The sequence below is a fragment of the Cydia amplana genome, chromosome Z (assembly GCF_948474715.1).
Source record: "Cydia amplana chromosome Z, ilCydAmpl1.1, whole genome shotgun sequence".
Taxonomy (NCBI): Eukaryota; Metazoa; Arthropoda; class Insecta; order Lepidoptera; family Tortricidae; genus Cydia; species Cydia amplana.
Genome location: NC_086096.1, coordinates 31,775,901 through 31,799,915, shown reverse-complemented (window position 1 = coordinate 31,799,915; position 24,015 = coordinate 31,775,901). Strand labels below are relative to the sequence as shown.

At 37.0% G+C, this 24,015-nt stretch overlaps 1 protein-coding gene across 4 annotated transcripts in view; it reads left to right on the top strand.

Moving 5' to 3' along the window:
- The first annotated feature begins 51 nt into the window (after positions 1-51).
- The window catches only part of LOC134661099 (formin-binding protein 1-like), a 96,010-nt gene continuing 72,046 nt past the window's right edge, over positions 52-24,015 (top strand). For 3 of the 4 annotated variants that reach the window (XM_063517037.1, XM_063517041.1, XM_063517039.1), the window contains exon 1: positions 52-274. In XM_063517037.1, coding sequence (XP_063373107.1) covers positions 251-274 — 24 coding nt within the window. In that variant the 5' untranslated portion in view covers positions 52-250. The remainder of the gene's footprint in view (positions 275-24,015) is intronic. The other variant, XM_063517040.1, reaches the window with a different exon arrangement.

Sequence of the window (24,015 nt, the reverse complement as noted above, 5' to 3'; positions counted from 1 at the left end):
AACTGGCAACATTATCCATAGACAAGTTGGTACTCTTTGTGTTGTTTGATTTGCTTTTCACTTCACGATAGTCAGCGGTGCAGCCAGTTTCTGTGTCACATTCGTCAGCCATGTTTTTCTTTGGAATGTGTTGAAATGGTGGTAGTGATAAAATTTAATTAATACCGTGAACTTATTTGAAATACTGGAAACTGTGAGTGTAGTTTCAATGTGTTATTTGTTTGAGTGAGTTGACATCACTGCTGTGAAAATGAATTGGGGCACGGAGCTTTGGGTAAGTTAAAATAATGTTCGCAAGTTCAGTTGGCTACTGCATTTGAATTTACATTGTTTTAACTAATGTTTACTGCAGTCTAAATATGAGTTTCCATTTGTATTATAGCTCATAAATTCAACAAATTATTGAATTAAAAGATGGAGGCTCTGTTATGTGAATAATCAAGTCTTTATCGTGAGAATCCAGAATATGCTTGCACAGTAGAAAGTAATAATTATTTAGGAGACTGTCAGTACATCTGCCCTAACATGGTATTTTCGTGGGAAGTTGTAGGTGGTACTTTGTCGTCAATCCTGTTCGTAAATTAATTTACTTGCTCATAATTTATGTGTTTTTTATGTAGTTAAACAAAATAATACATAACTGTGCATACAAGCTCATGTTATGGAAATAAATGACCGTAGAATTAGGTTCATGTTAATGGATTGTCAAAATGCACTTAATTGCTTAAGTTATTTAGCTAATTATTATGGTCTTTGTAGTGTACCATTAATCTCTGTTAACAGAAACACGCATTAAGTCTGCAAGACAGTTGCATAGGAATAATACTTATCAATTTTGGGTCTAATGCACAGAAGGCCTACCACGAAAATAATGCAAGAGTGATAGAGAGTTTTTATATTAAAGGAAAAAATTGAAAAATTACGCTTCCGGCAGGACTTGAACCCGCAACCTCCGCAATCCGTGCGTTAGCTCTGCCAATTGAGCTACAGAAGCCTACCAGAATCTTGCGAATTTTTCCATTCCTTCCCCCATGCATAGTGATAGAGAGGTAGATAAGGTAGATTACAAAATGTCATATAGCAAGAATTGAAAACATAATAGGTATAGCTGTTCACAAACTTTTGTGCATAATGAACACCACCTTTAATAAATATATAGATTAGATTAGAGTGTGGTTCTTAATTGCAAGCACTAAAGATCTCTCTTCCTCACTTTCTACAATAACTTGTGGAAGAGGGACAGTTGCTGTGTGCATGTGTCTGCAATGTTAATGTATAGCACCTCATGTTACAATGGTGTTTTGTTGCTTGTAAGTGTAAACCTGCTAAATACATTTTAGAAATTGATTTATTTTTAACTAGTAAGTATGTATATACAAGTAGATACAAAATCCTCTATTTTCAAAAATGGATTTGGCCACTCTTAGCCAACAATATGTTTGTAAACCTATATTGTACCTATGTAATTCAGTATTAGCTATATGAAAATCTGGTACTTGCTTGGGCAAAGTTATATCACATTTGAAACATTTACCATTTACGTTACCTTAGGGTAACATTCCATTTCTGACCGCAGCTGCACTACTGGTACTGAACGTGTCGGTGTTACTGTCAATTTTCATAGTAAAATGAACAGTAGTGCAGCTGCGGTTGGAAATGGACTGTCACCTTTAGGTGGTATATGCACCAAAAAGATAACGCCACTGTGAAGTAACAAATTCAGTTATCATCTAAGATTAGAAAACCAATGTTCTTTTGAAATAGTAAGCATAATTTTTTTATAGTTGGGAATAGGTTTTGTATATTTTTGATGCATGGAAACAAACATTAATGATGAAGAAACAAACATACCAGAATTCCATAAAGTTGCTGCTAAGTTAAATAGCTATTATTCAAATGTCAGAATGTTTTGTTGAAGTTAGTTAGTGGTAGGCTGTGGATCACCATATCCCGGGTTTTTACACTAGCCAAGAAATTGGTAATAATGTTAAAAACATAAACAAACTTAACATTTCTAATCACATTTGGAGCTTACTACCTATTCCTAATTCATGGTTTGGTAACAATTTAACAATTTAAAACAGTCAATTTAATACACAAAAGAATTCCTGCACCCACAACCTCGGAGTATGGTCATCACAACATGGATAAATCTACCTTCAAGAGGTAATTTTTTGAACATATTGTTTGGCTTCAAGAGCTTGAAGTTCTTCTGCAGTTTCATCATCAGAATAGGCGCTCTGGTCTCAGATCATGTTCACATGTTCCTGACAGCATCACAGTGTCATGTTTCAAATTGAATAATATTGATCCTCCAAGGATTTGCGCCTATATATCATTGATTTTCAATTTTGTCCCTATCAATTACTTAATGAAATCTTCATAAAAGATCTTCAGAACCACCTTCGTATTAGTTTTACGTAAACACTTAAACTCAAGGTCAACTTATATTCATATAAACATTTGTGTTGAGACTCCTACTTCTGGATCACTTAAGAAATCCCTTACTTTCTAAGTTTAGGATCTCGAGTTTGAAACAGTTTTTTTCTAACGTAAAATACCGTAGTCGGGTTATCTATTTTGTTAGCATGTGCAATACGAGGCCTGGGCCGAAAGTTGTTAGCTGCACCGGCTCTACTCACGCGTGTAAATAACCGCTACCAGCTATTCACTTTCGTACCAGCCCTTGTACAGAGTAAAAATTACGGATTGCTCCCAGTATTGAGTTTGTATGGCGAGAACCGGGAATTCCCGGTTCTCGCCATACAAACTCAGTACCGGGAGCAATCCCTAGTAAAAACTAGCCATTGACATTGACAACATTGGGAATTGAAACCTAAACCCTGGATTATAAGGCTGGCTTTACCACCCGACCGTTCGAATGTTAAATACCTAAAAAACAAATTGTCCTTGTGATCTTCCTGTATTAAATGTGTCACTGTATGATAAATAAAATGGTGTTTACACATATGAAGCAGTTTATTGATAGTGAATATTTTACACATCATAAGGAAAAGGATGGTACATAGAAAGTTTTTGACCATACATTAGACAAATGACATGGTGTATTTGGGTGCAATTTCTAAACAACACTTATATTATGACTATTAGTGACTGTTGATAAGTTTTATAAGAACCTTTGTAATTAGGTAATTCCCGACACCGTTAGTTTGTCTAGTCATTGGTATCATCATCTTACAGGTTAATTAGTTGTCTCAACATGACTACCTACGTTATGTATCATCAACAAAACGAGGTTTCGCATACCAGGTTAACTATTCAGAATTGATGTTTTTTCCTTCCAAAGTTCAGAGTAATTCTCTAGTCTGGGTATGAGTTAGGTACTTGTGATTTGACGTCAGAGAAATAACATCAGCTCAACGCATTCTAAGCTGCTTATTTATTTTGTCTTTTTACTCCACTATTGCTAAGCAAAAAAGACATTTTTGCTTAAAAAGGCTTACAAGGAGGAGATAAAAATCATGTTTAAAGTGTCATTCAATAGAACTTATATGTAAACAAAAGTTACTAGTAAATTGACATTCAGTGCCAATTTTAGTATGGCGATTTGTTTACATAGTTAGCAAGTTCTATTGAATGACACTTTTTAATGTGATAGTGCAAATTTTAGGCACTAGTTTTGATTTATACAGACCATACAAGTCGGATCGTCTACTTCTCTTTTCAGTCTTATGGTTCAGATTTATCTCCCTCTATTAGAAATATATAATTTCTGTTTTTATTGTAAGTTTTTCCCATTCGAATTTAAATGAAGTGGCTGGGTACACGTATGCAATTATAGACAACGTATGTGTAATGAATTAATGATATCAACTCTGATTCATGACTGTCCCGAACAGAGTTAACAATGGTTCGTGGTTTGAATAATATCTGTTGTATATTGTGTGCTAATACACGTACCGACTGCTTTCAATTAGGTATTGTAACGAATACTTACCTATTATCTGTAAATTAGAGGAAGAGGAGCAAAAAAGCTTAGTATGTAGGTACATATGTATTGGTAGCCATTGCTACAAATATGTATGTAGATACTAAGCTTACATACATACATATTCCGATTTTTGTTACTTAACGCTATAGGTAATAAAACAACAGCGGGCGCGATATTTGAATATAAAATCCGCGCTAGCGTTTGTGTACCTATAATATAAAATAAAAAAATATATATGTATCTTCAAGTGAGCACTAACAACCTACCTTTTGACTGTTGTTTGAATCATTCACTTGTCCACATCATTGAGACCCATTCAAGTCAACTAAAAATATACAAAGCAGTAAACAATAATGTTAACCATACATAGTATTCATATGTGTTGCAAAATAGACGGTACGTCCTTGGCTGACGAGCGGAACGAAAAAGTTACGACCGTAGGATCCTCTACGTCGATTGTGTAGAGATATAGGTACTCTCATACTGCTGCGAGAGACGCGGCCCGCAGATACGGGCATGACCGGAACCTTAAGCGATGCGTTTTGTATACACAATGCTGATTTAAGATCGTGAGGATCTCGGCAGACACCCTTTGTCAAATAATCCTGCAATACAAACGAATGTTGGGGATTGGAATCCTCACCATCACAATTTTTAAGATGCTGCTTAATTTTTTTTAACTTCTTTAGGATCATTCTTCTGAAGAGACTCGAGCGAGTTCTTTCTAGAGAGTACCAATTTTTATAACTACCTAATAATTTAGTCAGGTAACATACATTTCAAGGCGTATCGTTTTTCCATATAGATGTCATCGAGCTTTAGATAAGTACCTACACAAAATCTGTCAAAGCATCGTTTTTCTCTACTGTTGGTTTAATATAATCTTGGTAATCAATGACATATTACATATAGGACTCAAGTCTTTTAAGTCAACATTCAAAAATCTCGAAATATTGCTCGAAGAAATAACGTCTAAAACCTCTGTTTTTAAAATTCGAGTCGTAAAACTGTAGTTATTCCCAACTCTAATATAAACTCCCTGTGCGTATACATAAATTGCCTTGATATTCGAGAGAGCACTCTCTCGCTCTTACATGTCCAAACCTCAGTGGTAATAATGCTGTCTCGAATTACGCTTATGCGTGGAAATGGCTGGAAAGTTTCACCTTAAAAGGCCTTGGACGTGCCTGCTCGTGCGCGAATATGGTTTCAATCAAATAACAGACCATTATTGTTTCTAAATCCGAGTAATTTTACACCTTCATTAAGTTATTACGTTTGCTCAATGAAAAATGAAACCGATCGCGTTTCGATGTAAAAGGAGAGTAACTTTACGTGGAGGTCAATCATAATACTTATACGTCTTGGAGCCACTTGCACGATTCACTAACCCGGGGTTGACCGGTTAAACCCGGTTGCCCGTAAAATTCGACACTGGGTTGGCGGTTTAACCGGTTAACCCCGGGTTAGTGGGATGGTGCAAGTGGCTAAGTGGAATCCCTAAGGATTGAGTTGGTTATAGAAAGGTCGTTGATCTTTCTACACATATAACCGGCCGGTATTGATATTGCAGTATCCGTTTTGTAATGTATGCGAGAGTGGTCAACGCTGGCGAGCCTGGCCGCTACAAGCCGCTGCTGGTTGGCGACCCGCATTCCACTCAGACTAGAGTACTTACCAGTTGACTTGTTGTGAAATGAGAACATTTGTAACTTACCACCTCCTCTGTGTACTAACTAATACATAATTCATGAGTTCTCGTTTAAATTAGCAATGTTTTAACAGTTTTTAGTGTGCTTAAAAATGACTAATCAGTCTTATCTTTGTGCGGCGAATTACTATGATTAAGACTGAACTTAACGTCGTATTTGATAGTGCATCTAAAATAAGATAACGTCAAAGATAAGATGTGCTTGACATTGCGTATTAGGTATTATCACTATCCGGCAAAATGGGTTTTGTTTGTAAACACTCGTCCCTCGCAGATTGTCTTCAATATTTCGCTACCTATGTTTTTATAAATTAAGAATAAAGAGCAGTTATTACACAATCGAATTGGGTGCGATGTCCCTGAACCAGTTCGCTTATGTTTCGTAACGCGACCTGGATACTAGCTGCAGTGGCTATAGTCTGATAGACGTTGTATATGATCAGCTTTCTCAAAGCAGATGCTCTGTGGAGTTGATATCGATATTTATTACAGCAATTCTGTTGTTAATCTATCCGAAAGATTTTAAATTCGGTATTTTATGGTTCCGTACCAAAAAAAGTCAAAAGGACCCTTATGTCGTCTCTATCCGTCTGTCTGTCACATCGCTAAATATCTCTGGAACTACATACGCTATCCATTTGAAACTTAGAACAGCAAGCAAAATTTCAAAGTCTTGTTACTTGGGGTATCATATGAAAGAGGTTTTGTTGCACATTCTAAACCATTTGTTTATATTTTTTGACAGTGAAAAAAAATGAGATAAAAAAAAATTAGTAATAAAAATACAAAACCTGCCTGTGGTATATATTTCAACAGCTCATTTTATTGAAGTGTTTCGGAGTTCGTGCTTCTAGTGATTTTAGGGTTCCCTCTTTTATTCGTTACCCTCGTTTTGACACGCTCTGTACGCTCTTGAAACGAATTAGTAGGTACTATTAAAACATATCCATAAAAATATTTTTAAAAGCTACGTCATAATAAAAGGTTCATTATGCTACCCTATGCTACCACAAAGCAGTTCTTTCTTCTGACATACATAGGTTTATCAATAATTAAAGTGGTATGTTTATTAATAGTTATTTGTACAACAAGTGATCAAAGTTTGATATTTCTTCGAGTGCTTATTTTGAGTCCCGTGCAAGCGAAAGATTCTATAATAGATTCACGAGCGTAGCGAGTGAATCTAATTTAGAATCTTGAGCGTAGTAAGGGACTCAAAAGCGCACGAGATGTAAATAACTTTGATCTCGTGTAGTACACAACATTTTTCACCTCAGCGCAGTGAGAACATACCTATTAGACAACTTGAAAAATGTAATCCTTCTTCATCACTTAATACCTGCACTCATGTTTTCTTAAGATATACAAACAATTAAGTTTAATTACCGCAATGGAACACAAAAACAAAACGTAATAATAAATTCAATTAAAATAATATAGAAATAACAAACATTAACTGACACTTCAATCGACAACTTTAAAAAAAAAAATCTTTGTAAGATACGGTCCGAATTGCGCATACGTACTATTTGTCAACTATGGTAGAAATTCTTAAAAGTAAAATAATTAATTTTGCGTGATGATCTGTGTATTTTTTGAGTTCGTTATTTTAATTGTACTTACAATAAAATACCTAAAATATAGTATTTTATCAGTTTTTATCAAATCTTAAACTTTATTTTTATTTATTAATTATTAAGAATTCATACTCGTACGTGGTTTGGAACGATGCGGTCTGAACTTTTTCGGGGGTCTATTATAAACCGTGAATATACTGTTGAATGTCGTTTTAACTTTTTTTGTCTGTTTCTTTTTGCTAACAGTGTGAAAGGGACAGAGATAATAGAACCCAAGTATTTCGAACTTTTATTAGACCCCGCATGTTGAAATGACATTTGACTATAAAGGTCACTTGAATGTCATTTTGTCTCACTCAGTGAGCAAAATGCGATTTTGCTCACTGTTTTTAAGAATCAAAGTACCCTTGTTCGAGCTGCTGAGGTGAAAACACTATTTAATTTACGTTGCTTAGTGATAGCCCTTTAACAGAGAATGAAATGAAATGCTTTAATAGAATGATATAGTATATCGAAATATAAACAGTGATAAAACTGTCTTTACTCCATCGCTATATCTTTTTCACTACAAACTAAAAGTGTGTAAGTAAATTGATTAACCATACCAGCAACGCCCAATTCTTACATACCTTTCGCGTTTCCCACCTAACATCTTATTTTTTACCTCAGATGTTATTATAACGGCATCCCAAAATATCACTAAACAATATGCCCTTGTCACTGACAATCCAACCTCTAGACTGAGCTTAGGCCAATTCTTTAATGAAACCGATGCTGCCAAAAATACGGGGGTGCGGGGGGACGAGGTGAGCGAATCCCGTGCCGTGATTGGTCCGTTCAAAGACACGGACCAATCACGGCACGGGATTGACTCGAAGATGGAGTAACGTTACCGTATGTGTGGCAGAGGGGGTAGCGCGACTATGCTATGTTTAGAGGTTGGATTGTCTGTGGCCCTTGTCTACAATTAACTTGATTTTAAAAATGTTGTACAGTTAGGTACGTTGATTACTTTTTCAATCTCGGCTGTGGCACCGCCTTTTATTACCAATGATTAGGCGAATTCACATATCTGCGGCGAGTACAGTTATTCCAACAAAAAGTATTTATTGGCTGTTATTTTTTGTGGTTCAGTCGTCAAGATGTCTGTGTTCAATACATAGGATTTGTACCTAATAAACTAGGAAAGGCAACTAGGAAAAGTACACTGGATAATATAAGTGTCTTAAGAGTTGTTATTCCTTATATATGTATGTCACCGTAAAATTGTAAACACTCGTCATATTATAATCTCGCTAGTTATATTATAAACTGACGGTAGCGAGATTATAATCTAACCTAACCTACGTTGGATTATAAGCTAACGGGTTCACAATCTTACGGTGTCATATATAACGTTCAGTTTTTGTATTAATACTCATATCTGTAACGTAAACGTTTGCGAAGGTCTCCGTTTTAACTTGGACAATATGCTTTCATATTTCCGGACGTATACAGGTCGCAATTCTCGACCGATTCACGTGAAATTTTGTGACTCAATCCTATGATAAAATTGTTTTTTTTGTCGATCCAGTTTTCTGTTTTTTTTTTTACTAAAGGACCTGAGCACTAATAGCGTCTATATGGCGCGTTCTATTGTTAGTTCACTGTGATAATGACTCAACGAACTAAATATTTTTCACTTTTACATTTTCTAAGCTTATCGCGAGGTCTACAGCTCACAGAGCCACTAGTATTAAATTTGTTACTTAAGTAAAGCGAAGCTCTTTGCAATTCTCTGTTCTAATAGATTATATTACACTGCTCCTGTGTATTGTATTGAGATGCGATCATAAACATTAACGCTGCAGTTGTCGATAGTAAAGTTGTTGTTTTCATAACATCGTGATGTACGACTGGTTGGTTAGGATGATTATCGTGGCAAAATCTGTGAGTGTAGTGGTATAGTTATAGTGGTTTTCTGGAATATATCACTCAGCGATAAGAGTGCATGAAATATCTATTAATAACGTCTAGATTAAAAATTGTGTCCTGAAATTATTTGCCAATATTGTGAAGTCATAACAGATCGTTTAATTTATGTCGAATCTGTAAGCACCGCACTGGCTAAGAGGAAGAACAAACGTGTCATAGATAATGTGTGCCACCAGTATGTTCATTTCGTTATAAGTGTGTTATTATTATTATTTAAAACCCGTTATGAAGTGGAAGGCTCTTGGTGATGGCACTGGCCTGCTGTGGTGATATATTAGCAAGATACTGATTAGTGATTACTGATTAGTCAACATCAAATAGACAGTAGCCAAATATATCGTAACACACCTTGGTTACAACTTAAATAAGGAATAAGGATATAATATATTTGGCCAGTTTCGCCGTTACTTGTTGGCAAATGCAGCCTAACAATTATGTATTAAATTAAAATTGTTTATTAGAGCGTGGACGGACATGATCTAAATAATATAAGAAAAAACATCATGAAGTCGACCTGTATGAAGTAGGTATGTATATCAAATATAATACATAGACTACCGAAATAATCGTGTGTTGGTACACCTACACTCACTCATATAGTTTATAAAATCGATTCTGGCAAACTATTCTGCTAAGCCCCCGCGTCGCCTTCCAGTAAGCAAATTGACATTAGTTAGTAGAAAAATGCTGTCAGTTAAGCCATTCTGTGTACGGAAGTCGGCAATGTGGCCCGCTTGTGGGCCGCCAGAAAAAAGATCTCGGCCTATTATGGGTACTTGGCGAGCGGATGATATCATCGTCGAAACGCGCACTTATTGTATTTTATAACAATTGTCAATTTCGCCGAAAATATGCTAAACCCCAAGAGATTTTTAAAGTTAAGTTACAATGCTTGTAAAATGTTATTCTATATTTGTTAGTGTTTCTTGTTTCTGTAAATATGTAGGTCGACGATTAATTCAGCCAAACAAAGAGCTATTTACAGTAAACGGGCGGGGCTCCTGAGTGTTCCCTACTTAATTGGACTAGTATCGGATTACCGGCACAGGCGTGACCTTTGCGCTACCCTGACAAATATCTAGATGGCTGCCACACCTGCCCGCTCGTAATTTATACTCGCCAAGTGACTGCGCAAGGCTGTCTTCCTTACTTAATGTAGAACATAAGCAATGATAGTTAGAAATTATGTTGGTTTAATATATCGTGCGGCAAAAAATGAGTATCCTTCAGATAATATCTGGTAGAAAGAGGAGATTACTATATCTTGTCACTATCATGCAATCGTGGTATGCGTTCTGGTTAGCTGCTTCTGAATGTATGCATGCATTATTTTAGATGCTAACGTTGAAATAATGCTTACTAAAGATTTAGGTAGGCTGGCGTACGTCCAGGATCAACTGTTGTTAGGTTGCAATGCAGGCGCGCGCCTCATTTGGCGAGTGGTAGCGGCAGGTCCAGTCGGACTCAGGCACAAAACCGGTTCGACGAGAATACGCAAGGCTGGTCTCAAGCTCAAGATATCGCGCACTTAGTAGAACAACGTCGCATGTGCATAAAGACGTTATAGTCAGTTCCTGCCTATTCGACTAAAGCTGCTATATAGCCGATCGAGCAATATTCACTTCTATAGCGCATATGTTAAAGGTTTGGCTAGTTCCAAGGTTGGCTTATCGTCCTGCGGGCTTAGCACGGGCGTATCATATTGCACGTGGTATGATACGTTGTCTTCTAACGTTATTGGTAAATTTGTCATATCGCTGAGCATGGCCCCGAGCTACGATAAGCCTACCACGTCGATATTGAATAAAGTTATCGACTATCATACGATAGTGACCACGACTGTCTATGCGTAGAGCTTATGAAAAATCTATTCAATGGCTGCCCTTATTCATATGTCGGACGTGTGTCGGACATAGTTTGAACATGAATAGTCAATTTTATTACTACACTTCCAAATTGAAAAGTGTTTAAATGAGTGACAGCTTTATACAAATTGACCTACATTATAACATGCACGGATAATCGTGTTTGACAATTGAGTCAATTGACAATAATTTGACATTGACAAGCATCGCGTACGCGCGTGATCAGTGAAAATATCAGAATACAAACCAAGTTGAAGAAAAATACTGATTTGCTGTGAAATCTAAAGAAAATGCCACGCATAATGTAAGTTTCTCTAAAAACCAATAATTTATTTACAGAAAAAGTTATAATTCGTTTGATCATAACTGATTTTGTCATGAATATGTTTTTCAGTCGATGCATTAACGCAGAAGAAAATGCTAGCAAAATATATAACTCAGCATCCCCTGTTCGCCTACAGGGAGTACAGGGAGGACCATGAGCCTCTCGGAAGCCAGAGATAAGTGCAGTGCTGCATACAAGTTCTATGAGAGCACGATCCGTACAGATCAGTGGCAGCAGGCATGGAAGTCGGTAAGTACTATGCTAATAATTAATACAGATCAACCTCATCTCAAACTAAGCAAAGTTTGTAGTATGGACACAAGAAACATCCATAACTTAGCATTACTTAAAACATTCAGTGCCAGCGCGAGCTACGCGCTACGAGTGTAGCCGATAACACGGGAAAAACCGTATGTAGCAAAAAGCGCCTACGAACAGTGAACTCCCCTAGTGAGTCGCTGGCAGTTAATGTGTTAATGTTTGTTGTTTATCTTGTTGATATTAGCCCAAATCCAGTTTCTAACTACCGTTGCAGGTAGGGTCATCAAGTCATCACTGAATACAATTTAGCTGTTAAATGTGTCAATTATCTATAAATTCTATTTTTATTGTCAGACTTGTCGTTAATTGAGCTGCAAAGTTAGAAAAATCAATGTGGCAGCAACCCAGGCTCCGCTAGCAGTGAGCGGTAACTCAACCAATTACCGGGAGAACTGGCTTGTCTAAAATGGATCCAGAAGAATCAAGGATTGGAGATGTAAGTACACCTTTCTTAAACTAAAATCATGAAGAGTTTATTGTGCCATTTAAAACTATTGACACTGATCTTCTACTATGACTATGTTTTACTAAGTGACAAAAGTTTGTTAAAAACTGTTCTATGACTACTATAATTGCATGAAGTTGTCATGGCAACAATGGATGTTGTAAAAGTTGATCCAACTGTAGATTAATTACCTAACTAGAAAGTTCTAGTTTGTTATACTTGTTTTTGGTAAACTAGAGTTAACAACATTGAAAGATACACTACTAAACTACCAATTGACATTTTTTTCACACTGCAGAAAAAGGTCATAATGATTGTAACAACAATTAAAAACTTTGGAACCCGTAGACCTCACTTTCAAAATTGTTTTTTTTTACCCTGTCTGAATATTGTAGAAGCTGGTTTTGTATGTAAGAATTCAAGTGTATTGACAAAAGAAAAACACCACCACACTTTGTGCCATGAATCTAAGACATAAGGATAAAATATTATTAATATTTAATTTTTATGTACAGTCTAACTGCACAGGTAAAAAGGCATTCGACTGCAGTTTCCAAACCGGCTTTACCTGTGCAGTTGAACTGTACAGTGTACATGCTAAACTGCGCAGGCATAGACTAGTGTGTATTGCCAGCAGTTTAATTGAAAGATTTAAGTAGGTACTCTTATTTTAAATGTTTTCATTTGCAATACCCTAAGTGGTTTGATTGTATACGTGACAATGGGAAGAATTATGATTTTAGCAGCCTATGTATGTAGGTATGTATGTATGTGTGTGGGTATGTTTGTGTCGTGTATTACCCTAGCATAAAAGCTTAACTACTGAGACAAATATTGTTGAATAAGATGTTCATTGGTATGTTTTTATGCCGCAGGTGGCATAGACTACACTTTAATACATAATAGGTACTCTTTAATAAAATAATAATAACAAAAATGCTTTAAATAACGGATTAATAGTTACTGGAACAAAATTTAATTTATTTTCAGTCGAAACGAAATCGGACCAATGAAACTATAAAATCCCCCTGACTTAAAAACGACAGCTTTCTAAAAATGACTTTAATTTCTTATAATTTGCAAATGAACCTCTGTACTAGCCTGCGCCACTATAGAATCATGACCTCATCTAATCTATTTGTTTCTGTTTCAGTCATAACATATTGGAGGACACTCAAGTTATCGAGGACACGATAGAAATTAACTAAAATCTGCAGCCTCAATTATTTAATGACTTATTTAGAAAAGGGATAGTCATAATATTTAGCTATAGAACGAGAGAGTGCGGCAAAAAAAAGTTCTGACTTTCTGCCTGGAACACACTTCTCAGCAGGCACGTCCATGCATTTCGAAGTCAATAGTAAAAGTGTTTATTTGTTAAGCATATGTAGGTGAAACTATTACAGTGGTATTTAAAAGGTTTTTTCTAACAAACCTTTAAGTTGCAATGTATCAAGTACATATTACAAGATAAATTAGACCCCACGTCTCTTTATTCGATTGAGCTAAAACTTAATATACATTATTTAAGTTGGGTGATAACTGATAACGCAATATTATGGTACCACCGAATATCTGATGATGGACGCAGGATGTGGTCAAAGAAACTCTTTGATATATATAAAGCAACCTAATTTGTGTTTGGGTTTATTAGAAATTGTTTTTATGAGTAGGTATTAATTGCCTGTTAAGGCCCCAGTACACAATGCGCCATTCTGGGGGACGCATTTATGCGTTAGAGGGAGCAAGTGATATTGCTATCTCATTCTACCGCATGGCTGCGTCCCTTGGTTTGGCCGGCGATGGCCCATTGTGTACAGGGGCCTTTATAGTCGGCAATAAAAACTTTTATCAAAAATATCATTTTTATTTGACAAGATATGTACTTACCACCTTATTCATAAAACTTTACGGACCTGATTTAGTTAAATAATTTTTTATCCCTTTCTTTCAAATACATAAGGGAGCCGGTCTACCTAGCTTTATTTGACGTTCATAAGCGCATTGTAATTATGCCTACTTGAATAAACTATCTTTTATCTTATCTTTATCTAAGTCAAAATGACAGATAAAGACAAACGATTCATAGCTAATTCAGGGCAGTAACACTTTTATGAATAATGCCACTAGGCTAAGCGTATTATGAGACGCAGGCGACGCAGTTCATGCAGCGCAGCACAGAGCAGATTTTGTAAAGTATGGAACGTCCTTACTCTGGAGTGTGCGTACCTAAAGGACGTTCTATACTTTACAAAAATCGCTCTGTGCTGCGCTGCGTGACCTACGTCGCCTGCGTCTCAGCATACGCTTAAGTTTCCGTCACACAGGCGCGTTTCCCGGGCGGGGCGTGAGCGTTTTATATGTAAAAGCGGCGCGCCCCGCTAACGCCCCGCCCGGAAAACGCGCCTGTGTGACGAAGCCTTTAGCCTTACGGCTTGGCCATGACATTGCTCGACTGGCTTCGGCTAAGGCGACAACCATAGGTTGTAGCGAGACACAGCGATCGGACCTTTCGTTCCCATCTAGCCTTCCCTGCCTTAGCCGGAGCCAGTCGCGCAATGTGGCCAACGCGTTAGTATTTTTATAGTTTACCCCGCGACATCATTAGTAGTTTGTTTCAGTTCTTATAAATTGAAATAGATGTCATACACTAAAGATAAAGTGATCAAGTCCACCGGTGGCCAAGGCTGGAAACGAGGCAGGGTACGCGGCTAACGTCCCAAATTCTCTTATGTAAGTACATATATATGTTTTGACGACCGGTCTGGTCTAATGGGTAGTCACCCTGCCTGTGAAGCCGCGGTCCTGGTTCGAATCCCGGTAAGGGCATTAATTTGTGTGATGAGCACAGATATTTGTTCCCGAGTCATGGATGTTTTCTATGTATTTAAGTATTTGTATATTATATATATTAGTCTAAGAGCTAGCCACGGAAATAGGTACTTATGCAATTTATAGAGCAACGAAATCCCTCTAGTTAGTGGGCCATACTATCATTATTAATTAATCCAGCATGGCAGCAGTTCAGCGGTGGGTGTGTGAGTGGATGGGCAACAAAGGGGTTGTAAAATGATATCATAGCTAATTATATATTTAATTCAAATATAACAATGCCAGGCGTTTTATTTGGGGGAATAGTAGTGTCAGGTGATGAAAGTACACAAACCACTTGAGCGCCTGCAGGAAGACCATGAGCAAATTGCACCTGACTCACAATTGCTTCACGCATAGTTGTATATGTCTTCTACTTTTTCTTAACACATACCTAGGCGTAATCGAACAGAGTAGTACTATTATTTATTCTGTGACAGAGTACAAAAAGTACGATTGCGAAAAGTACGAGTGGATTATATACGTAAAGCAAAAACGCCTGGCATTGTTATATTTGAATTAAATACATAATTAGCTATAATATCACACCAAACACAGAGCTCTATAAATTGCACACCTTCAATTGATTTTACAACTCCGTTGTTGCCCAACCACTCTCACACCCACCGCTGAACTGCTGCCAGGCGACCGGATTAATTAATAATGATAGTATGGCACACTAACTAGAGGGATTACGTTGCTCTATAAATTGCATAAGTACCTATTTCCGTGGCTAACTCTCCGGTTATATCGTTGTCTGAGTACTCTGAGTGTGTCTGAGACCAAAACACTTTTTCCCTTTTCAGGTCATTACTATGTATACCTATACATTACAGCCCTCGCTCCGAGCCGTTCCTGGTGCAAAAGCTGCCCATAGTAATCCAGCGTTGAAAAGTTGCTAGCATCATGGGCACTTTCGCACCGGGGACGACAATTAATGATTTGTTTGTATACCATAATTTAATGTGAAAATAAACTTGGTTTATCTTTTTGGCAATAGTTGTGTTATTTACCCATTTATAATATTCTCTCCAGCAGCACAGAGCCGATATTGTTAAGAGCCCATCAACGTGCACACTAGCGCCACTGCTAAATAATCGTGATTATTTAAATTTAACGTCAGGTATTTAAAAAAGGGGGCCGCTACGTACTGTATTTTGTATTTGGGGCATTATCTATGAAAAGGGACCTTATTGTCGATGGCGCTTACATCGCGCGGCATTATATTTATATCGGAGCATCTTTAATAATGACGTAAGCGCCATCGACAATAAGGTCCCTTTTCATAGATTCCGTCACATTTAAGTACCTCTTGAATACATCAAACTAGTTTTTATGTTGCTGGATTCTTCAATCTATGCGTCCAAAGTTAAAACGGCCGTTTTTGTTTTAAGTTCATAGATCGGCGAATCCAGCAACATAAAACTAGTTTGATGTATTCAAAAGTTACTTTAATACTATGTAGATACAATACGTAGCGGCCCCCTTTAAAAAAATCTTTCGTTAAATTTAAATTATCACGATTATTTAGCAGTGGCGCTAGTGTGCACGTTGACGGGCTCTTAACTTACCTAGTAAACATAGAAGACTGACAACAGTGCCAACGCCGCGAGAATATTGACATTGTTGTTAATGAATTTAACATAGTTTTTTAAAATTTAACATTAATTATTAGAGTATTAAACTCTGTCTGACCGTAGTTATAGTTACTAAAGTAGGTAGACTTATAGCATAATAGAGCATTTAGGAATATTCTTATTTAACCTTTTGACCGCCACAGACTAACTAGATGCGTCTTTAAATAAGAACGTGCTTAAAATGCTTTAATTATACTATAGTGTATATATATGAAAGTCGGATTAAATACGTTTAGAAGCTATAAGTAGTAACAGTGACAGATTTTGTACGCTAAAATGAAAAATAAGAATAAGCGACACCTACATGCGGGGAATGCTGTTTTGTATGAAGATTGACCATAGAAAAATAGGTAAATAGATTAGGTAGGTATTTGTGTGATAGTAAAACATAGTTGGTTATAGGCGAAATAAGTATTTATTAAGCTGGCTCGCACGCGCACATTCTCAAGAGCCCATCAACGTGCACACTAGCGCCACTGCTAAATAATCATGATTATTTCAATTTAACGAAAGATATTTAAAAAAAGGGGGCCGCTACGTACTGTATCTTGTATTAAAGTACCTTGTGAATATATCAAACTAGTTTCTATGTTGCTGAATTCGTCAATCTATAAACTCAAAACAAAAACGGCCGTTTTAACTTGGACGCATAGATTGACGAATCCAGCAACATAGAAACTAGTTTGATGTACGAGTATGCAAAAGGTACTTTAATACAAGATACAATGCGTAGCGGCCCCCTTTTTTAAATATATTTCGTTAAATTGAAATAATCACGATTACTTAGCAGTGGCGCTAGTGTGCAGGTTGATGGGCTCTTAACAACAGCCGGTTTTGTGCATGATGCTTAGGAAGTCCTCGGGGAGCGCCTTCCTTAATTTCCCCCTGTATCCACGAGAAGTTTTCTGGAAGAAAAATAAGGAAATAAGTAACAGCAGGTTCATGTGGCAGCTATGAATGAAATATTTTCACATGAGTGCAGGCTATTTGCACCCAAAATATAGCTACTAGTAACTAATCGACGGGAACGACCATTTCGGGGAATAATATCCATTGGTTTTTATATATATTATCCGCTAGTTTTTATATATATGTATTATCCATTGGAGTCTCGTGAAGAGCAATATGAACGCTTACTGATGCACACCAAAAATATGAAAGTTAAGATTTGTCCTAGACTCGAGGTTGCTGCTTGCTGCGCATTCCGCTAGTCATCAAGCAATAGGCCTGTATTTTTTTTTTGAATAAAAATATGACTAAGTATGTTTGTCAACAATGCAGCACATTAGAACTAGAACTGGATGCCTTAGTTAAACCTTAAATGCATTCCCAGATTATGATATGATATGATTTATTTATCTCACAATATACAATTTCACTTAAAATTACACATGGTAGATTTTCAGGAATTTATATTGTGATTGTCAGTTTTTTTCACATAATGAATAATTGAATATGAAGAATAACAGTATGTATCCTAGACCCAGTAACTACTTAACATAACTATCAAACAATAGTTACCTATCTCATTGCACAATACAGCCACACTCATACTTATTCAAAAAAGTTACTAAGACACGCCTAGTGGAACGTCACAGTTTTTTATGTCTAGTAAGTACTTAATTCAGTGCTCAAAAGAACTTACCTTCTGTGTGCAAGTTGCTCGAGAAAGGTATTGACTTACAGTAGTCTGGCCTATGGACAAGCCATCATCTTGACTAGTCCCGCGTTGGTAGTTGCCATCAGCTACCAGTATTACAGCTAATACTGTTAAAACCTAAAACAAATAAGAACATAGATGTAATATTTTCAAGTACCTAGGTAAGTAGACTTTCCCCTTTAGGTTAGGATATGAATGTTGAGGTAAAAGTGGCTTAAATAAGTAACCTCTGTTAGTAAGTTAGTAGTATAAGATTGTGCATCAGAATATCTTAACATACTAATTTTTACAATTATAATATGAGATAGTATTTAAGAGTTTAGTAGCATTGTCATTGAGACGCCTGTCTTACATGGAATACATATTAACTTTAAAGAAACACTACAATTTTATTAAGCTTTACCTTTAAGGTGTTTTGGTAATCCATCACCGTTTTGAGACTCTGCGTTAAGTTCGGCACATAAATGCACTGCACACTCCTTACACTCTGTAAATATGCCGAAACTCTTCGTCTGGCATATCAAACGGGTTGCAAGCGTTTCTTAAAGCTATGCACGAGATTTTTCGACGCTTTGTTTCTTCAACAGCAGCCGCGAGTAGGAATAATAAAATTTGACTTCCCTGCAAATAAAATATTGACTATATTATATAAAGCGGAACATTGTAACTAATAACTCTCAATATAATCATAGAAAAACGGATATTTACCTGTAATTTGTATTTGTAATAGGTTTATTCACTAGTTTTGCTTTCACGACAAGGCTTATCGTCACCCAAGAAGCACTTAGATAAAATTAACTAAGTTGAACTGTCAAAATGGGATAATATGTCAAATTATCCAACCCCCATGTTATGCAAATTGTCTTCTGTCATCTACCGCTGTCAAATGTGGATAACTCCATATATCGTCTGCTACCATAGTATGCATGATAAAATCGTCGGTAACTAACGTTTTATTCACATATTTTATACCATATTGCGTGATAACTGCTACCGTGCTAAGCCCACTGTTGGGCGATATTTTTGCATGCTAATCACTGTATTTTCAGCTCGCGTTCTGCCACCATCCTACACCATCACCTTAACTGGCCCGAGACAGCCTTTGTAAAACATGCAGGATTTTAATCAATGTCAGTGGACACTCTCGCTCTTTCTGTCACAAATAGAATGTCTCGAACAGGCAGTTTTTTATGGCAAGGTATACAGCTTTGTGTTAATAATATTGATCAATACGTGGTTGTTTCGAATCTGAAGCGAAAAGTTTATTAACTGAAACTTTCATCATTTAATATGAACATCAACTCATCGACTCTCTGGCACACAAACTGCCTCTGGTAAATATGAGTACTAAGAAGCACTCGAAGATACAGTTTAATAAAAATAAAGTCGTTAATAGACCTTTGAGATTGCGAGGTTGGTTTAATCGATCTTTGTAACTAAAAAAGAACTTCACAAAGAATGCCAACATTTTATGGTTATCATCAACAAACAGTTCCACTTCACTACATGTCGCCATCAGAAAGAAAATGCACGAGTTGCTAGAAAAAAAGACCCAATCATTAGGGATGTAGTGTTATTATAGAGTTGAATGATGATTTCTTCAGGATTCCAGATCCTGACTTAATGACAACGGAGACTGTTAAAAAATAATTAAATGAATCATTCCAACCGCAACCGTAAAAATCTCTTAAGATTTTTTAAAGTTGAAAATACATAATAATAAAAGTGCTGCACTGCAATAAATAGTCTTTGCAACTGGCGCGGAGCATCTCCGGATGTATCATATTGTGCGTTCGGGGATAGTATCCGCCACGTGTATCCCTTGCTTTTAGATTAATTATTTGTCTTTAAAGGCCTCTGCGCTGTTGGTTTCGGCCCTACGCATGCCTCTTAAAGGTCCGGGACCCCATGGTCCCCACTAGTCCCGAGATATGGAAAGACAGACGATAATGATCCAGCCTATATACGTCCCACTGCTGGGCACAATCCTCCTCTCATGCGCGATAGGGCTAGGGACTATAGTCCTCACGCTGGCTCAATGCGGGTGGAGACTTCACATATACCCTTGAATGTCTTCGCTGATGTACGCAGGTTTCCTCAAGATGTTTTCCTTCACCGAAAAGCTAGTGAAAATCAAATGATATTCCATACACAAGTTCCGAAAAACTCATTGGTACTAGGTAGCTAGGATTTGAACCCGCGACCTCCGGATTAGAAGTTGTAAAAATCATATCAATATTGATATTGAGTGGCTAGTTAATTGTGGCTAATTGATGTCTTGCTACCACAAAGAATTTTTTTTTTAATATTAATAGTTAAATTATAGTTTAATATCTAACCAAGTTGGCCGCGAAATGTTACTTTCGGGTCCCAGACAGAGATGTCTGTCTAATACAATAGTTACACAAAATAACGCAAAATAATTTTCAACGTCACTCCCTGCCTATCTATCAGTGAATATGTACTATTACTTATTCTGTACTGGCAGGACAATTCTAGCCATTCTCACAAACAAGAACCTACGTGTAAGGCTTACACTGTAAGCAGAAGGCAATGATACACTTTACGCTGTAGAGTAGACAATAAACAATAACACTTCAGTATAGTTCTCGAGCCTATTACCTGCTGGTTGGCGAGACCCTGAGAAAAAATGCGCGTGAGCTCGATGGAGGTGAGGCGCGCAGGCAATTAGAAGGCGATGGTGCAATTAGCTGATCCGGTGTGCGCTTGCTACATTCTGTTCCAAAACTCGCTTACATTTACACGCAACGTTGTGATAAAACAACATAACTTTATGCTAAAAACACATTGCTATAAAGGGTACAAAGTATTAGAGATATGTAAAGGGGCCCACTGATTACCAGTCCGCCAGACGATATTGGCCTGTCAGTTGTTTGAAACTGTCATGTTTTTGTTCTAACTGACAAGCCGATATCGTCCAGCGGACTGTTAATCAGTGGGCCCCTTAACGTTCCTTGATGTAGCCTGTGTAAGTATTGTCGTTGAGTACCGACTAGTTGTCAGACAGTCTGGAAAACTATAAAGATCATTGAACTACTTCTCGGATTCACTTATTTTTAATAAGGTTACTTCGAGTAATAAAGTCAAGTACGTGCAACTTTCTCAAGTACATATGTAGTGAGTTAGTGAAGGCTTTCTTACGACGACGGTTTAAGAACGTCGTGACATATTTTTGAGCTGTTGGAGTTTTTAGTTAAACTGAATATTGTGATAGAAAAGAAAACATTTGTTTGAATCGCTCAAAACTTCAATGTTCAAATACAGCGAATCCTACATGAGTACTTGTTTTAACAGGTACCTTCTGAATTGATTTTTGCGGTAACGTAGCGTTCCTATTATTCGATACCAACTGGCATGAATCTTTGGAACAAGGTTCAAATTTATCATTGGCCACAGCATCTTTGCAGATGATAGTTGCAGCGACTAAAGAGGTATTTTGAGGAGGTAGTCTAGAGCCTACATCGACTATTACGAGGTTATATATGATATTGACGGCTGTTTTTTACGTGTACTTAGTTGAATTTGACAAACACATAATTTACAATTGTACCTGTCCTAGACATCTTCGTTATTATTCGGAGGAGGATTTCGCATTATTACGTAATCAAAGAATGTGAACACGACTTTTTAAGTGCCATGTGAAAGTTCCACGTTTTCACCGTTGCATGGTTATGTTATGTTGACAGATGTTAGTTCATGGACCTTGGCGTGCCTTTACATAATTAATATCCAATGGATAGTATAATTAAAAGAGAGTAAAAATATCTCCGTAACTAGATGCATATTAACCAGACGTGTCTCACTCCGTGATTTCGTCGCTTTGCTACAGGTAGCTAAAAGTACATCCGATCGGCCCCAATTTTGGGGAAAGCCATAAGCGGCGCGTGGCGCTGTCGCCACCTAGCGGCCATATCTGTGCTGATCGTAACAGACGCGTTTTGTTAGAGAGTGAGTCTTCTGTACTTAGTACTATTATTTATTCTGTGGCATAACTTCTATACATATGTTGCCATGTGCCTGAATATACATAAGACCTACTTTGTACTTAGTATCTTAAGTCTAGTAAAAGTTCATAAAATCACGTGTCAAAATTAGTAAAGGCATTACGAGCAAAGTAAAGCTTATCGTGATTATTATTACTAACCGCGAGGTAACAGAAAATGAAGTAATGTTATGAAAAATAACACTTTCTCACGCGAATTGTTAACGACAAATCGAAGGTCAATGTCTGTTACTCAATCGAACTAGTCACCGGAATTTATTCAAACGAATTAAAAGCGAAACTACATACTGCTTAGTATTTTCGGATCTAGATTTCGCGCACTCTCGCTTATGTTAATTATGTCATATCGACCAATAAAATGTAAATTAACCTTTCGAAAGCGGATACGAATATTTAATCTATAGGTATTAAAGAAATTTTGTCATAGTCATATTACGGGTGTATTATGAAATAAAATTAAGCCTTCCATTTCTTTCTGAACGAGTAATCAAAGAAATTAATGACAAACTTGTATTTTTCGATAACTTTGATACACATAATATATTTCATAGTTATACAAATCGGTATGTGGCTTTATTCGTGTAAGTTACAAGTTTCGTCGTTGTGCGATTAAGTATTTTTACTTAATTTTTTTCGTCGCCACGTTATTGAAATAAAGGGTCATCAAGGCCATGTCAAAAATTACACGTAAACAACCCGTATAACATATCAAGTCGTGGCGTCTGGGGCACGAAATGTACTGACTTTATATCAAGTTAATGGCGGCGAAAATTATAAGAGTAATTCAAATGAAGATACCAGTAATATTATGACTCGCTGCTTTCACCACTCCTTGCAATAATTATGAAAATGGTTACACGTGACTCGAACAGGCTAGCAAGTTACAAGACTTACAAGTTACGGACGGATTTAGTCAGACGGCACTGGACGATCTCATGATCATGAGTTATACGTCATACATGAGGCTACCTGACCTAATCGAACTTCGGACCTTAACGGCTCACATTAAATATGTGGTAACTCGGCCAACGTACAGTAAAGCCGTTTACTTGTCGACCGTTACTATCGTAAGTCTTCAGTCGTTTGACACGGGAAGCTGCAAGTATGACACGTGAACTGGGCTGTTGTTGCCATTGCGTGCCGTGCACTGGCGATCGTTCGTCACAAGCACACCAATATAAACAATTTTTTTTTGAAATAATTGGGTTGTGGTTCTTGCGGTTACACTTACATTGGTTCCCTTGAGATATTCGATGGGCACGAACACGAAACAGGGGCCTGACGAAGCTGTGCGGTTCGCTTCCATCGCACAGCGCTCATCTTGATTGCCAGACACACACAGTTGCTCAAGACTTGTTTGTCAGATGGTATCACTGCGCGATACCGATCATTTCACGTCGAGTTGTGCTTGTCCTAGTAACACTTGGCATTGCTAATACGCTAATGCTTTGACACACGTAGTAAATATTTTTTTATTCCAACTATGATTCGAATTTATTTGTAGAGAAACAATAACGTCGTACTTAGATAATTTGGTATGCTTTGACGTGTAAGATTAATCATAATCATAATCATAATCATAATCATTTATTTCTTGAATGTGGTACAATAAAGATGTAAAAAAAGAAACAATTTTTGAACAGCACATCCTGC